This window comes from Henckelia pumila, chromosome 3, assembly GCF_033568475.1.
Source record: "Henckelia pumila isolate YLH828 chromosome 3, ASM3356847v2, whole genome shotgun sequence".
Classification (NCBI taxonomy): Eukaryota; Viridiplantae; Streptophyta; class Magnoliopsida; order Lamiales; family Gesneriaceae; genus Henckelia; species Henckelia pumila.
The window spans coordinates 163,585,062-163,603,579 of record NC_133122.1 but is presented as its reverse complement, the minus strand read 5'-3'; the positions used below and the strand labels follow the sequence as shown (position 1 = coordinate 163,603,579).

Sequence of the window (18,518 nt, the reverse complement as noted above, 5' to 3'; positions counted from 1 at the left end):
TTTTGTGAGATTTACTACTGGCAGTGCAAGCAGTCACGCAGTCTAGTATATTATTACTCTAATTTTGGACCTGAATATATTATCGATTTTTCATTTTAGGAGAACGGCCGGATATGGTAGCCCACTCTTTAGCTAATTTTGCTTGTTCGTCTCCTGCACCATTTTGTTGCGTGTCTGGGATCTTTCCTTGTTGGCTTGTAAATCTTGTAATGTTTGATATTTCGTAATAAAATTACAGGTTTACGTCAAAAAAAAAGAGGAGAAGATCATATTATGTTAATTTCTAGTCTGTCGTAAAAGCTAATTAATATCAGCAACCTGTAATATTTCTAATGCTTATAACCTTGTACTTCATGTTTTCCTTTCTATGCCATTTGATTAAACATGTTCGAAGAGGGATTATACACATGCACTGTGAAAAATCTTTTGATTCATAATATTCCTCTGACTTCATTTGATACACCATAATCAAGAAGACGGGTAGATAATAGCATGATTAGTATTAATTAAAATAGATCTACATTGATTTTTATAAACATTATCATGAAAGAAGATATTTTCATCAATTTTTGGAAATGATAAGTGGAATGGATTGTGATTTATAAATTGAATTACAATTAATAATTTATTTAAGAAAGTATTTCTTATAAAAATTGAAAATAAATCAAATGTTGTGTCAAATTTAGCAAAGTGGGGTGAAGTCACCCCCCCTCTCAAAACTCAGTTTAGACCTGCAACTCTGCTGGACATTTATAATAACTACAAAATAAGAAAAAAAAAGTTATAAATATTAATACGTTCATTAAATATACATCCCATCACAATATTTTAATGATAAATTAACAACTAAAAAGAAAAAAAAATATTACAAGTCACAACCTAGCAATCTACACCATTACTAAAAGAAAAATAATCCAATACTAATATAAAATATAAGTAAATTGTTGTTAACATGCATATTCAAGTAGTGTTTGAGAATTTTCTTAGAAAGCATTTTTAATTTTTCGTTCACAAAATTAGAACATTTTCGAACATTACCTTATTGAACTCGTTTTTGGATCTATTTTCCTAGGTAGTGTTTGAGAGAGCTTATAGGAAATATTTCTCAGCTTTTTCGTAACAAAATTTCACAAAATTTTAAAATTTTGTGAAAAAAAGCCAAGAAGTACTTCCTAAAAGCTCTCCCAAACATTACCCTAGTCTAGAGGATCCAAACACGATAGATTTAATCCCAATTCATTAACATCTCCCAAATCAAATCACCGTCCAAAATTGTTCATTGTTCTTCTTCCTTTTCCTTCTCTCTTTTAATTTTTTTTTTAAAAATTATTTATTTATTTTTATTTTTGTGATAATCGAGGACTCCAAAAATGTTCTTGTGAGTTGTGAGCACGGGGCTTCGGGTCCGGGTCCTCTCGTTTGGAATTTCGATATATAATAATTCAAAAACATTTCCCGCCAAATAATACTCTTAATAAGGAAAAATGAGAATCGCGGAGATTTCCACGCCCGATCACCGCCATGGCCTCGCCGCCGCCGCCACGGTAGTCGACAGTGACCACTCTCGCGCACTCTCTTCACTAGAATCCTTGATAAACTTGCTCGAACGTCACCCCACTACGCAGCCCCTACTCGATTCATTCTCATCGGATCTTAAACTTGCTCTGGCGCGGATCAGTCAACTAGCTCCTTTCCCCAACTCCACCAAAATTCTAGTCTGGAAACTCAGCTACCGCCTCTGGAACATGTGTGTCGACCTTTCCAATGCTTCTGCAGCTAAGATTACTGAGGAACATGCCAAGCTCCGCCAAATTGCCGCAGATTTGCTCTTCCTCAATTCTGACGTTGAAGGGATTCCTTCTCCGGGTATCAAGGCAGCTCTGTTCTTCTACAAGACTGGTTTGATCTGGCATGATCTCAAAAAATTCGATTCAGCCGAACACTGCTACGAAAAAGCCACCGAACTTGTATCAAAAATTGAGATTCATTCTATATCTGATTGCGATGAGCAAAAACTATTGTTAGATCTCAATCTTGCCAGATCACGAGCTGCGTGGGAAGTCTCAGACAGCACTTTGGCAATCACGTTACTTAATAGGTCCAAAAATGTTTTGTTTGGTCTTGCAGGAAATTATAATGCCCTAGCTAATCAGTACCTAACGTTTGGAAAGATGTTACTGTCCAAAAGTGAGGTTTCTACCCTAAACCAGTCATTAAAATTGATGAATGACGCCTTAGAATTATGTGAAAAGGGGTTAAGAGTAGTGAAGAGAACTGAAGAGACATTAAATTTGAAGGAACTGAGGTTGAAGACTCTGAGATTTATTGCTGCCGCCCATTTGCAAGGTGATGAATTTGAGAGTGTGTTGAAATGTGTGAAGGTTTTGAGAGAGGTCGGGAGTGGTGGTGACCACCATCCGAGTTTGAGTGTGCTGGCAATGAAGGCTTGGCTGGGATTGGGGAGGTATGGGGAGGCAGAGAAGGAGCTGAGAGGAATGGTGCTGAATAAGGGGATCCCTGAGGGTGTTTGGGTATCGGCAGTGGACTCTTACTTCCAGGCCGCAGGTACGGCTGGCACAGAGACTGTTAAAGGCGTGTTTCTTGGGTTATTGGATCGATGCCATGTTAGTGCTGGTGCAGCTGTTAGGGTGATCAATAGGATAATTGGAAAGGGAGTGATTGGTGGTGAAGGAATGAAGGTGAGAGCCAAAGTTGCTGGGGAGTTGGTAGCAGATGAGAGGGTTGTGGCACTTTTCCAAGGAGAAGGAGCAGCAAAGGAAAGGGCCACCATGCACGCTCTTCTTTGGAACTGGTAAATTTCGTTTTGCCTTTAACAAGTGCATGATCATTAATCCATTATTTGATTTTGAATAAATTTAATGGGACATGGTACGAAACTTCACAGAAGAATACGAAGAAGCTATGCTTTGTTCTAGAATAAGTGTGTCTCTTATACTTTTAATGTGTTAGGGTGTCACGGCAATCAGAAGATAGGATATCTTCATGACTACTGTGCATTATTTTCCTTGCATGTGATGATAGTTAGAGTGGTCTTGTGTAGTTGCTTTAGACTCTTTGTAAATCCTGTTGATGCGTTCAACTACCAATTCACCTTTTCCGTGAAATAACGAAAGGAATACACGTTTTAATATGTGCATATGTGTTGCTTTTCTTTAATCACTGGGGCTTGAAAGTACTGTATTATGTTGTGACTGCCATCTCTGACTCTCTTAGGAGAAAACTAAAATACGTTGTCCATGCGATGTAGATTCTTTCGGTGTTTTCCCCTTTCTTGCCCTGTCTGTTTCTAGAACAACTGTATCACTTGATGCAATACCAGGTACCGTTTAAGTTATTTCAAAACCTACCATTGCAGTGCCACAGAATATTTTCGATCAAAAGATTGTCTATGCAGTGCTGATATGTTTGAAAAGGCTTTGCTGTATGTCCCTCATGGCATAGAGAACAGAATACTTAGAGCAAAGGGATTTCGAGTTCTGTGCCTCTGCTATCTGGGACTCTTGCAGTTGGATAGAGCCGAAGAATACATTAATGAGGCCGAAAGGGTATAACAAAAATCAGCCTGTGTCAACTAATCTCTCCTTCATAAATTAAAAACCTCTCAATTCCTGATTTTTTTTTTCTTTTTCTTGCAGCTGGAACCAAATATAGCTAGTGCCTTTCTCAAGGTATAGTTTTGTATAATGTTGAAAGTGAATGTACTTAAGCTCATGTGACAATTAGGACTGCGTAATGGATTGTTCTGAAGTAATGGCTTATGTTTTGGGATTTGCAGTTTAAGATCTTCCTGCAAAAAAAAGATGACAACAGTGCCATAACACAGGTGCAATCGATGCCTAGCTGCCTTGATTTCAGTACAGATTTCCTCTCCCTGGTAGCCCATGAAGCCATTTCATGCGGTTCCCTTTCTGTTGCCACCGCCTCTCTGTCCCAACTCTTGAACTTTCATTTCTCAGGAAAACCGATGCAGACTAGTGAAGTAGTGGTATTCCGCACATTAGTCACAATTTTAAGTCAGGACCAAGAAAATTACTCTGATATACTGAAACACATGAAAAGGGCTCATGCTCGTCAATCTGAGATTGGACCTGACTGTTTTTTTGGTACGGGGGAGGTTGGAAGACGAGAAAAGAGTTGGTTTGCAGCAAATGCTTGGAACTGTGGTGTAAGGACTGGACAAAAGAAGAATTATGAGTTGAGTGCAGAATTCTTCAGGTTGGCATCAGAGTTCTACGGAATTCCGGAGGATGGTAAAACAGAGAGCAACGATGCGATGCTTTGTAAATCGTTAGTGCTGACCGTATCCGCCATTATAGCTGATGAGAAGCATAAGAATGGGAACCTTCTAGAAACTGAAGTCAGAGAAGCCATTGCATTGTTAACCAGGGCAGGAAAGGTAAACATCTAAATGTGTTATAAACTTTTGTCAATGTTGCATTGGGAAGGATATAAAGAATATAGATACAAAATAGGGTGATTTGAAAACAAATTAAGATAAAAGACAGCAGGTTACAAGTGTTGCAGAACACATTAGAAGGACAAAATTTAATTACAGCTATAACATTTACTCTAGCCCCTTGAACTTTTAGAATAGTTATCAATAGCCGAAATTGTATGTGATGCTTACTGACCATGTATACCACATTTTAGTTTCTTTTCTTTTCTTTCTTTCTTATTTTTTTATAATCATCACACATTCTCTTTTTTTAGTGTAAGATTTGGATATTTCTACAGTTGGTAACAGACACCCATTGGCCATTTACCCAGGAAGCTTACATATTTAAAATTTCATCTGACATATATACATATATTAGCATTCATCTGATGATTATCAGTCGGTAGTTGTGCAGTTGTGCATGGATTGAAATGCCTATGAAGTGAAAATATTCAATTAAGATCTTGTCACTATGATTTTCAAATCTTTCGCTCTCTCTAGCTAATTTTCAATCCAAAAACAGCCTCTAAATTACTCATGCTTTTACCAATTCTTGGATACAGATACTAATGTCAACCTCAGGAACCATGAGAAAAAGTGATGGTTATGTCACTGATGCAATAGAGCCCAACTTCTTCTTCTTGTACACTTGGAGCGCTTGCCACTTGCACTCCAGGTTAAGTGACACAGGCAACCAACAGCTACTATTAGTTAAAAACTTTGCCACCTCCAAATGTTGTGACCCAAAACAATTACTTCAAATTGGCTATGAAGCCTCACAAGGATCACAATTCAATCCTGAAGTCGCCGTGTTTGCTTTAAATGCCTGCCTATCTTCTCTTCTCGTTTCCCCTTCCCCAGATTACCAAACTGTGGCTATTGTCCTAAGGAAACTAATATGTGTTAGCACCTTTTGTAAGGGAGAATCAGATGATGACTCGATATTTGAAATGTATAAGCAAGCGTACCGAATTATGGTTGGATTGAAGGAGGGAGAGTATCCCATTGAGGAAGCCAAATGGCTTGCCACGACAGCTTGGAATCGAGCTGCTCTCCCAGTGAAGATGGGGCACGTTTTTTCGGGCAAGAAATGGATGAGCCTGGGATTGGAACTAGCAACAAAATATCCAGGAATGCATGGTTATAGAGCATGCATGGAAGAGTATATGGCAGATTTTGACAAGTTTAATGGCGGGGCCGATTGTGAGAGAAGTATGATGGTGTCATGAATAATGATCTACAAATGTCTGCATAGAAGATGATAGTGTACAGGCTTTAGGTACTGTCGTTTTGCATTGTCGGTATAGAAGCCAGGTTGAAAATCTCGAGTTAATAATTTTCTTCGAGTAGTAGTTTTTGGATCACTGAACCAGTTGGATTCGAGTTTTCGGCATGAGTCGTGTTAATAATGTTACGTCCATGTATGTCAGGTGGAGTTTGCAATCACTTAAAATTTTCATATTTTTAGAGGTTGTATATTGAACGTTGATTGAAGACGATATATTTCTACTATATAAAATTGATATAAGCCACGGACACTTGATATCCACCACCATTTTGTAAAATAATAATATTCAAGATTTTAAAGTTTTAAATTTTAGTTGCGAGTATATGATTTCTTTATAAATTCATGCCTGAATATTTATCTCATTCAAAAATAAGTAAAAGATAGTTACAACAATTTCTGATTTGATAAAATTAATGAAAATTTTTACGTCCGTGAGTATGTGAGAGCTGTCAAACGGGCTAATCCATGACAGACGAATCGAGACATGCCAGGTTATCATCCGACGGGCTAGAAATTTACAATTCAACAATTAGGCAGGCGAGCTCACACACAAAAAAATAAATAAATAAAGAAACATAAGATATCATTATAATTAATTAAAAAATTCATTTCAATTCATAAATATTTATAAACAAATAATAAAATTTCTAATTATTGATTTCACACACGTACATTTTATATAAAATAACTGATACAAAAAATTACACATTAAAAAATTACACATTACTATAAATGCATAATGTAATTTTTTTTCTTCTTCCAGGCCCAACTTGAGCTGGTCCGCCTAGAGTCGTGACCCGCACTGGTTGACCTGTCTAAACACGCCTTTAAATGGGTTGAACTAACTTCAACTCAACCTATTTAAATTATATGGTGGGACGAATTAATACGACGGGCTCAATCCATATTGATGACCATAACCATAGGTTTAAAACCCATGATTTCGATTCTACCAAAGAATGGAACCGGACCCACGCAATTATGGTTTTATTTCAATTTTAACGGGGAAAAATTCATAATCATCCCTCACATTTGAAACCAATTTCAAAACCATCATTGACCTTTCAAATAGCTTCAATGTCATCCATCGTCTCTCTTTCAGTTGACTTAAATGTCTTTTTCTCTTTTTTGAATTATGTAAAAAAAAAAATTAATTATTCGAAATGATTCAAATAAAATATAATAATTTAGATAAAAATAACTAATTATATAAAATTAATTAATATTTTATAATAATATGTTGAGTGCGATAATTTCTCCTGCTAAGAGAGGGGTGGAACCGTGACGCTTAAGTTGTTGTATAGTTTAAATTATTTTAGTTGCATCATTATCACCAACTATAATTGTTTTTTTTTATTTTTAAAAAAAATTAAAATTTTGATAAAATAACAAACATTAGGTCTATAACTGATATTAGAGCTAATGTCACGTTTCGATTCACATTAATTGCAAAAAATGCGATTATGGAGATGTGGATTGTATGGTGCAAAGATTAATATTAGTGGCCAAAATTTGAAACATATATATGAAAAATATATAGCATATTTTATATTTTTTCAAACAAAAATATAATAATATTGATAAAAAAATATTTATATATAGTTAATTAACAATAATAGTAATACTATTACAAAATAAAATTAATTTTGTTATAATTATTCTATATTTTGTTATGTATACGTTTCAAATCTTCACCACTAAATTTTTTATTTTTTATTTTGACTTTTAATAAATATAATAATTTTGTGTATTATTTAAATTAAAAATTTATTATTTATTTTTAGTTAATCAATATTATTATATATTTTTCTGAATCAACATTCTTCAATTAAGACAAAAGGGCATTTAAGTCAAATGATTTTAAAAAATAAATAATATATTGGTCTAATTTTTAATCAAAAATAGAGATGAAGGATGCTATTGAAGTAATTTGAAACATTAAGGACGATTTTGAAATTAGTTTCAAATGTGATAAATGAAAATGAATTTTATCCGTTTTAATGGTTTTGGACATTTGGTTACAACGGATTTCAACTAACATTTATCTTTAAATTTTAACAATAAAAAAAACAAATAATAATATAGTTTGTGTTAGGGTCAAATTAATTGTTCAACAATTATTTTATAACATAATAATATTTAGCTTTATTAAAGAAGGGTTGAGTTTAACTTATATAAATCAAATTCTTTACTTACATTATTTAAGATTTATTGAAGAACGTCTCCCCGTCTTCCACTTAGGAAAAAATCACTAGAAGACTTTGGTTTATACACATATTTGTATATAATCCACTCTAATCGTAGGACTATCTTTTGCCTAGATCGAAACTCCTAATACACCACAAAATAAGATACAAAGTCTTAATCAGCAACGAATGAAACAAATTTGGAGTTTGAATGAATCCGTAGATTCAATCTGTTGAGCAACTCTTCTTTCAACACTTTTTAAATGAGTATTTGAGAGTTGTCTTGATGCCCTTGATGATCCTTTCAGATGATCAGATGAATGACTTATATATGTGGGCTTGATGAGCAAGTGAGGTATGTAAATTCAAATTGCTCGAAGAGATAGCTTTCTTGTGTTTTTTTTGTATATCTTCACTAACCCTTTTCTGAAGCTTTCTCTCTAATATATATAGTCATCCTTTTGCAACGTTCTTCTTGATGACTTAGATTCTCTCTCTGAACATGTTAGAGATCGGGTATGTGTGTAGGAGGGTGGATGAATACACACTTTTAAAATCTTTCTTTTGAAATGCAAAGTTTTTAATGAATGTTAGTCCACTCAACCATTTTTCTCAACTCTCTGAGTTATGTGAGCAACTTGAAAGTAAGTGCGGAAAGAGCTCACAAACTTAGGTGATATCGATCGGAAATAAAGTGCAGTTCTTGTAAACTGAATAACATAGAGTTTATGGAAGTTCAAAGACAATATCCTTCTACGTCTTCCCTTCCTCCACAGGGGAAGGAATTTGTTGGAAGACTTTGGTAATTACAACTTCTCTCAATTCACCAACTTCAATATCAGGACTTATACACTGCCCAATATGGAACTCCTAGATTTCACAATGATAAGATTCTAAGTTCTTATCAAACTTCTCTCGAACTCTAGATGGTAATGGATGAGTTCTTTATACTCATATTCTTCTCAAATCCTTTGATTCAGCTTGCATTCTTCAATAGATGACTGAATTTGAGTAACCCTTGAAAGATCCTTAGAAGATCAGATATGATATCTGTTAAGTGAGGGTTGTAGTGAGCAAGTATTATTTGGACAAGTACGAGTGCTCAAGAAAATAACTCAGAGAGTGCTTTTGATAATCCTTCGATTGTATCTCCTGCTTTCTCAAGTTTTTTCTCTTATTTATAGTCCAATGATTCCAACGTCTTTATCTCTTCAATTGAGGTTGTTGTCCTTTGTCTAGAATAGGTGACTTATGATGTCTCAATCATCTTAAATACGTTAAATTATATTTGTTGCTCTCTCACTCGAGAATATTACCTGCAATAAATGCGATTTGCCCCTTTTCAGATTTGATGGGTAACGACTGCAGTTAGACTCTAAGATGAACTGTTTTGGTGATCATTTAGAGTAATTTTCCGTCATTCTTTGTCTGCTCATAAATGCTTCAGATGGCTTCATTAAATGCTTCATAACTTCTCCATTAAAGATGTCTTTTTAGATAGCCGTTGAGTAGAGTCTGTGAGATGTGATCATTGGCAGACACGCCTTTAAGCGGTTGATCTTTAATGAGAACGGTAGACAGATGAGCGGTAGATAGTGTCTTGACCACTCGACTGGTAGATATGGAATTAACTGCTTAGTCTTGTGCGGTTGATACTCTGCTTGAATGTAAGCGGTTGATGCTAGTCTTTTTTGCACGTGGTTAGTGAAAAAGACTACAAGTACTATAACAATGATATATTGTTTTGTTATCACCAAAACTGAAGGATCCAACAATTTTCCCCTTTTTGGTGATGACAAAACCTATTTCCCGATTTAAAAATCAGTAGACATGAATTCATTAAGAAAATGAATTTCATTGTTTTTACAACTCAAGAAGTGAAAAGATTATTACACCTACGACAATAAAGATAGCTAGCGTTTAAACCAGCTAGCACTACCTGGACCGCTTCCAGTTCTTCTTTTCTCTTCTGCTTCTTTGGCCTTGCGTCTTTCAACATCTGCTTTCCAATTTTCAATTTCTTGTGCTCGTTTTCTTGCTTCTTCCCCATTTTTGGCATCACCTACCATCAGGTGAGTCAGAATTTCTCCGAGTTGAGACCCGATGGCGTCTTGAAAAGATTCGATGCAAACATCAAAGTGAGTGCATAGTTCAGTTTGAAGAGTGACAAGGCGAGTGTCTGTATGCTTGTTTGCACGATGCTCACTTTAGACAATTTGTCCCGCAAGATCAATAAGCATGTTATCATGCGTGTGTGCAGCCTTTGTCACTTTCGGAAGGAAAAGACCGATTTCTGAAGAGAGAAATGATAATTTGTCCATTATTACGGTTCGAGAATCAGTGACTCCAGTCTGAGTTGCCATTACATGAGCATTCATTGAAAGAACGGTTTGCGCAGATTCTCCAAATGATCATAAATTGTCAATACCTTGGACTCAGGTGTAACAGTCACAAGTTGATTGTTAGGAGAAGTGGCACACGTTTCTTCTTCAAGAGTGGATTCTGGACTTGTTGCTTGAATTGTGAGGAGATGCAAGACTTGCTTTCACTTGACTACGGGTGGTGTCTTCGAGAATTGGTAGAATAAGAGAGACTTTGTCGTCTTTATTCACGTTTCGATGGAAATCGCTTGCTCAAGAAGTGGAGTGGACTGCGGAGGTTGTTCCTCAAAAATGGTTTGTGCGGAGGAGCTGGAATGACCATTTTCTATTTCCATTTTTGTAGTGGGGTCCTTGAACAGCTCGAACTCCGTATTGACTTGAAAACCTCATCAATTGAGTTTAATGTAATTTTCGGCAGTGGAAGTTCCAATGTGGGACCTATTTCAAGATGAGGAGATGATGGTTTGGAGTGCACCTGAATTTGTTCGGAAGTGGATTCTGCAACAGTGGAAAAGACTGGAACAACAGGCGAAGTAACCTGTGTTGTAGGAGGGTTGGTTGTTGCGTCAGGTGATAAGTGTGCGATAGATGATGAAGGTGGAACGACATTAGGATCACTGCGAATGCCTAGAAATATCTTCCTCTGGACCAAAGATTGGTTTACCAATGTCGATGTCATCCTGTGTTTCCATTGTAGGAAGCATTTCTTTGATTGTAGCAATATAGGCTTCGACATATGCATCAGTGACGTTTGAGCTAATGTCATGCTTGATCCTGTATTGGCAACTAAAATTGCCAGTTACCGTGGCACTTTGTTTCAACCATTCAAGAACTTAAAGTAATCAGCTGCAGTTTTTTTGAGAGAATCAAAGTTGTTTTCTCGTTGGGAAATAATGTAGTGAAGTAGACAGTCACGAAGTTGTATATCCACTAGTTTGTGCCTTCCAAGAGCTTGTTCAATAACAGTGGTTGAAGTAAGGACCAACATTTTGTCCTCGATCTTAGCCAGTTTGGCTAGGCTATTATCCTGTAAAATTTGAGATAAGGGGACTGAGGTTCGATTGTAGAACCAGTCATCAAACTCTTGCATCTTTAATTTAACAGCTCTAAGGATTTGAGATAGAATGAGTGTAGCTTCAACTTTCCCAACTGATGGGGGCATGACTTTTGGTGGCATCACTGTTTTTCCTTCGTTGTTGGGATCAGTAGTAGGAACTTGTGGAGGAGCTAGAGTACTGGGTTCAGCAATCGTGATTCCACGCACCGGTCGAGTGAGATGAGATGAGTTGGTCGCGATGAGTTGGCTGATGACCGCTGTGAGTTGTGTTACTTCGACCGATGATGGTCTTGGAACTTCCTCAACTTATTGGATTTCCGGAGTTGGCTTGTCTTGTTGTTTGGGCAAGGATGAGATATCAGAGATGGATTTAAGCTTCTTGGTCCGAGTAACCTCACCTTTCTTGGTAGGGGGATACGTTCCGAATACTTGAACAATTGGAGCATGATCCATTGCATCTTCTTCATCCTCAAAGACATCAACCGCTATTGTTTTGAGGATTATGGAACGTTTCTTTGTCACAACTGCTTGTGCACCTTACGTGGCCCCGATTTATTGCTTAATCTCTCGAAGGGTATCAGCAGTTAATTGGTTTTTCTTCAAAAACTTAAGAATTATGGCCTCATTCAGCCATTTTGCGACATGGAGGGGTTCTGTGTTAGAGAAATCGACCCCTAGAAGATTGAAAATATGACAAATTTGAAGAGCAAAACCTTCTGATTGTTCTTTGCCCTTAATCATATCACAAGGAGTAGTATAGAGAATGTCAGACCAGCTGATGTTGATCTTTGAGGCGATGACAACCATGTACTGAAACTTTTCAAGGGTAACTTTGTCATAGGATCTAGCCTTGGCAAGGAGAGTTTTGGCCACAATATTTGCCAATAGTCGGTATGGAACCTTGATGTTCTGTTCTCCATCCAGTGAGAATTTTGTAGTTCAGATGGAAGTATTTCCATCAGGAAGCTCAGAGCATTTTGTCAAACCCTTGGTGGGGGGGCAGGTCAAAGGCGGTTCTAAAGAACTGTTGATCAAACATATGTTTGCTCCCTTTGACAACACAGATGATCTTCCCGTGGGCTATTTGGGCAGATGAAAATAATTTTTTGACAATTGGGAGACTAAAAGTAGAACATACACCGAGAAATTTTTGAAGACCGAAGGCTTCCAGCATGTTGAAGATCTCTGATATGCCCGCATTATTCACAAAGTGAACAACTTCAAGGTTGATTCCTAAACAAGTCTTCTTGATAGACATGGTGGTGATCTGAAAGAAAATCTTGGCAAAAGATCAAGTGATTGTATGGGAATACAAGATAGTTAGGATGCAAAAATTTTGAACGCAAGATATATATATATATATATGTGTGTGTGTGTGAGTGTGTGTGTATAGTAATAGTTGTTGGATAAATCAGAGAGATAATCTGATGTGGCAGTACTAGAGATACAATTTTGAATTTTGATATTTGAAATATCGCGTCAAATAGTACCTGTACTCAAATGAGCGTTTGAGATATAGTCTCGCTACTACTGCCATTTAGACCTTATAAATTGTTATGATAATATAAAATAATCATAGTGACGGCGTTCACGGTTACCAATGTCTATACTTGAATAGTTATAGAATAAAGTGTATCAGATAAGTTATCAGATACATGATTTCAAAGAACGGTGTAATAAATGTCGACGCGACAACTGATTGGCTTATGACTACTATCGTGTATGCTTATATATATATATATATATATATATATATATATATATATTGTGATACAAGAAAACATTGAGTTCATTAGCGACCCAACCCGGATCCACCTAATCAGATTTAAGAGCATAAATAAGCATGCATTAAAATAAATTGCTGCGAAAGACTTAAATAAAAGCAGACCGGCAGAATACAACCAGTTAAACAAATTCGATTATACAACTCAATTGAATAAATAAGCCTAAGGGCAAAACCTATAGCTAATCCTGCTGCCTCCAAGGTCACTGGCCACTCTAATCTCCTAGTGCTCAGTCCTGCACCTACAACTGCCCCGTCGAATGGGGTGTCCAAATACACAAAAAAAACTGGACGTGAGCTTTAAGCCGCTAAATGCCAGTACCTTGCTAAGCCCGTCGGCAGCAAGGGTACTCGACATCAAAACGTCCAAATAGGGCTGAGCAACCCTAATTGGCTCATCTCAAAAGATGTACAGGTGCAAGATGTTATGCACATTCCACATAACTATAATAACATGCAAACACATAAATCCAACATATAAGCATGCATATCCACTGGCAATCCCAGTTAGTAATTACGTACCTTAATATAAGCAGTCCTAGCAGTCCCACTCTAGGTTCCAAGCCTATCATCAATTCTAAAATGCAAATACCCATGCATTATTCAATAAACTCTAAAAGCCTTAACTAAGCTATTGCATACTCCTAAATAATTTAAGAAGATCATATCTATACATGCGTCCGTCATCAGCCCGCTGATGGCGACTTTCCCGCAACTAGGGGCACATCACTGCCGCAGTTTCACAGCCTTGAGCACGGCTCTACTACACGAGCACTTCTCTGTTACTATGTCAGACACTGTCTGAATATGCTAAAATATATTCCCTACTCCAACTCTAAAATAAGAGTACCCAAGGCCCTAAAATAGAGTCACGCTGGAGAAGGAGAGAAACTCGGTGCATCTAACAAATGGGCCTCTCGGCCCCTTTATATAGGCGAGGGTTTGGACCGTCCGAACCTTACTTCGGACCGTCCGATCCTTGCATGCGTGACAAGTGTCCCTGCCAGCTCTTCGGACCGTCCGATCCTGTACTTCGGATCGTCCCAAGTCACCTCCGTGATGTCGCCGATGACATATTATATTGGGACAGCTGGACGCACACAAACGGATCGTCCGATCGGACTTCGGATCGTCCAAACTCCTCGGGGCCTCCGGTCCTTGGCTCCGTTTACGTTCGGATCCTCCAAACTCAGTTCGGGTCGTCCGATCCTCCCGAACCTATCCCACCATTTTGAGTGTCCTGGATTCATTTCTGGACTCCGTTAATCCATTTGGAATTTCTTTAATCATGTTTTACTTAATCTAAACATGACCACACGATTAACTACTCATTAATTGTTAATTTCGGATACGGGTCACTACAAGTTCACTCCAAAATAAATTACAGAACCTGATAAAGATTGGCATGAAGTGTTGTATGAAACTGCCTTGCGTGGCCGGAAACGAAAAATTAAAGATCAAGTCTTTAACAGGAGGATGCGTGTGGGGCACAAGGTGAACATGCTCCGCTTCATCCGTTCTCCTCGAGCTCGTCCACTCTCAGTTGCTACTGCTCGGTACTTTTGTTCTATGGAGCGATGATTCAAGAGGGTGCTGGGAACTTCCAACACGCAGGATATCTTCAAACCTGCAGGTATCATGATTCTAATGCTAGATGTTGGACAGAGAGAGATGCATCGCATTTGGACTTATGATATCGACTACCCTGGAGCATCTGGCCAGGGGATGATCCAGTGGCTAAATGATTGGAATAAGTCGATAGGTAGGGAAATAATGAAAGCATCTGAAACGATCCTCTAACCTCTAAAATTTAAAAGATATTAAAATAATGCGGAATTTTTAAAAATTTCGGATCTTAAAATCCACATGTCTCAACAAATACACCATGGGTGAAAACAAACGAGATAGAAATTCGAAACGAGAAATGTGCATGAAATTAATGAAAGTGGTTCAAAATCCTGAACATCAAAGTCTAACAATCAAATAGTTTAACATGCCGACAAAACTGATCTAGATGTTCTTAAATTTACATCTAACCAATATACAAAATAAAATATATCAAAACTATACGTTTAAATAACATCTGCGGAAGACTAGCATAGGTCGGAGGGATGTGCCAAGCTCGAATCGCATTTCACTCAAGAATCATGCCCCTCGATCACTACGAAAATCTAACCTGTCTAAAGACTCAACAAGAGCATGTGATAACGAATAATACATAATAAATGCACACAACTTTTAAAATAATTGTACTCAAAATATTTTGAAACTTTCCTCGGAAAAATGCTTGAAATTAAATGTAGACGATACTTAGAACTTTAGAGAAATCGCATACAATGAACTCACTTTTCACGCCCTGAAACTGGGCCTAGTTGAAATCAGCATTGTTTAACAAAAACAATAAGCCTCGTAGCATATCAAATAACCAAAACCAATTTTTTCATAAATGATTGTCTTTACATTGACCATAGAAATTCACCAGAGAATACGACATAGTTGTGGAAGCGAATTACAATGGAAAACGGATATAATAAAACTAAGCAGATGCTTGAATATTCGGATTTTGAACTTCATTACCATCTCGAGAACATCTTTTTTTCATCATCGTTCACTTGTTCCTCAGTCTTATCTGGAGAGGAGGTAAGGGGTGAGTGTTTTGGAAAACACTTAGCAAGTGGGGGTCGATCGTTACACCAACAACAAAGTATACATATAACATATGTTCGAAAGTGATTTCCAAATATACTTATATACATAATTTCTCAAGTGACTTTTATATACTAGTAGAAACGTAATTTCAAAAATGACTCATTATGAAATTTGTCACGATTGGGTACAACATATTTCAAAGCATAGATCAAAAGCATTTCATATCGTATATAAAGAACTAAATTTCATCTTTTCTTTCAAGATTCATTTATCTGTCCCCTATATGTTACTCTTCTATGGGGAGAGGCCATGTAATGGTTTGATCTGTCCCCAATATGTTACTTCTCTATGGAGCGATGCCATATAACGATTTTATACCAACTGTGTAGGGGCCATATAACGATTCTATACCCACCGTGTGAGAGTCATATAATGGTTTTATACCCACCGTGTGAGAGCCATATAATAGTTTTATACCCACAGTATAGGGGCCATATAACGGTTTTATACCCACCGTGTAGGGGCCATATAATGATTTTATACCTACCGTGTGAGGGTCATATCATAACTTATCAAATTCAAAAACTTGAAATCAAATATTGACAGTGCTTACTTTCATATTTTTATAATTAACAATAATAATCGATTCGTATGAACTGAATATATATATATATATACATATCAAAGACACGAAGCATCATGTGTACGATCAAAATTTAAAACATAATCATATTCATTTTAAAGCATATATATAAGCCCACTTACCGTTTATTTAAATATGAAAATGAGAGAGAAGGTCTTAGATGGTCGAAGTTTCCTTGTTTCACGTGCATGCTCCTTGTTGAAGAACGGTAGCTCGATCTTAGGACAGTACTTTGGGTACCAATCTTGCTTGAAAACGGACAACCCTAGGTAAAAAATTCTAGGAAATTATGCAGTGTTTTTCCTACTTGATATGTCATAAGTAAGTAGAAAGATTATCGGAAAGAAGGAGAGTGGAAGAAATTCTCGAATTTGCATAGGACCGAAATTCAGTTACCTTGCAGAAGAGTCACCAACTGTTTGAACCGTTTAATCGATATAAAATTTGTACAGAAAATAGTGAAATAAATTGTGAATGGTTAATATCAGGTTTTGATGTAATTGGAGGCAACAAAACAAAGACGAACATAACCTGTCAGTGTTCTCGCATAGAATCTGTACAGTCTGCTTGTGAAGGTGTTTTGAGATAATCTAACCGTTGGATTGAGCTGAAACTTTCATAGTATGCTCATAACACATTGGGATATATCCTGGATGGTGAAGATTGAATTATTTGGCCAAAAAATGTGTTGAACACAAGTTATTTCTGTGGAGTTTTGGTTGCAAAGGTTGAATGGAACTAGCTTTGAATGACTCGAACGTGGCTTGATCGTGACTCGACTTTCTTAGGCTGATCTTGTACCACACTATGTTCAAGATATGGGAATGATTTGAACCCAATAACCCTAATTTTATTTTGCTTTAAACCAAAAAGAATAACCCATCCCGGATGCTCCTTTGGTACTCGGTTTTTGGGAGTGTTTTTAGAGCTTTTTGAAAACCATTTTCCCTCACTTCATCAGATATTTATAGGCTGGAAAAACATCTGAATGGGAAGCTGGAACACGGTTACTTGGTGACCAAACCAGCCTTCAATGTGTTCAAAACTTAATCCAAAACTTAAGGGAAACTAGGTGAGTCAAAGGGTCATTTCTTGCACCATAAATACCTACCTAACTTAGCTCAATTCCCAGCTGATATACACGAGCCTAAGGACAGAATTTATAGGTTTTAATGAGCTGGAATTATGAGTTTATGAGATGAAGGTTTTTGAGTTCAAAATTTGTCATAGTTTCGAGCTTCGGTTGTTGTAAAGTACCAAGATTTGTGAGATGAATTCAAAAGTTTTCATATAATTAGGATATTGAGTTTCGTTTCTTACATCACTTGCTTTGAAAATTCGGGTCGTCACATCACTCAACTTTAACTCAAACTCACGCTTGAACTTTAACTGATCTCACACTTGAAACTTTAATTGATCTTTAATTTTAAATTTTCTGTGAATTTAGATCCTCGATTTTGACTTCTGTGTCGATTGAAAATCTATAAACCATAGTACTAGGCTGGTCAGGACACCGAGATTTCTTCCGACCTCACATTATTCTGAATGGCAAGGACACCGAGATTTCTCCTAACCCCACATTGCCCTGAGTGGCAAGGACACCGAGATTTCTTCCGACCCCACAGTGCCCTAAGTTTGGTAGTGAAACCAAAATGTCTCCCGGCTCTCCTCTACCCTAAATTTGGCAAGGACACCAGGACATCTTCCGACCCCACATTGTCTTGGCGCCTGAAAATGCCTCTGACACCAGCATGCCCTTTCAATTGCTAGGGCTGAGATCATGCTGACGATAGCCCTAGCCTGCCTAAAGTTTGAAAATACTAAATTCTCGCCCAATACGAGAGTCAACTTCTCGGGACAGCGATCTCTACCCCGAATTTTTTAGGGGGGAAGTGGTGATATCCCGGATGACCAAGGGCTATCATACAACCCGAGACAGAGGTATGGTTTCTTGAGAAATGAAGAGCATAGGTCGAAGGTGGATGTTTGGGAGAGATAGTATCGGTGTCTTTAAACCCGTGCAGTGCGAGGTCGGGCAGGGATGAGAACCAGGATGATAGTCCAAGCTTGGACTG

At 37.2% G+C, this 18,518-nt stretch overlaps 1 protein-coding gene across 2 annotated transcripts; it reads left to right on the top strand.

Annotated features, from left to right (window-relative positions):
• Positions 1–1,484: 1,484 nt before the first annotated feature.
• On the top strand, positions 1,485–5,956 carry LOC140892388 (TPR repeat-containing protein ZIP4). 2 transcript variants are annotated; one of them, XM_073301249.1, is made up of 5 exons: positions 1,485–2,812; positions 3,377–3,566; positions 3,657–3,689; positions 3,797–4,417; positions 5,020–5,956. In XM_073301249.1, the coding sequence occupies exons 1-5, from the start codon at positions 1,485–1,487 to the stop codon at positions 5,683–5,685; spliced, it is 2,838 nt and encodes a 945-aa protein (XP_073157350.1). In that variant the 3' UTR covers positions 5,686–5,956. The 2 variants fall into 2 exon arrangements, with proteins under 2 accessions (XP_073157350.1, XP_073157351.1); XM_073301250.1 differs by having other exon boundaries at positions 1,612–2,812; positions 3,416–3,566.
• Positions 5,957–18,518: the final 12,562 nt, after the last annotated feature.

Coding starts and splice junctions, on each gene's coding strand:
- LOC140892388 (XM_073301249.1), top strand. CDS start 1,485: ATGAGAATCGCGGAGATTTCCACGCCCGATCACCGCCATGGCCTCGCC. Junction 3,567..3,656: donor ACATTAATGAGGCCGAAAGG/GTATAACAAAAA, acceptor TTTTTCTTGCAG/CTGGAACCAAATATAGCTAG. Junction 4,418..5,019: donor TGTTAACCAGGGCAGGAAAG/GTAAACATCTAA, acceptor TCTTGGATACAG/ATACTAATGTCAACCTCAGG.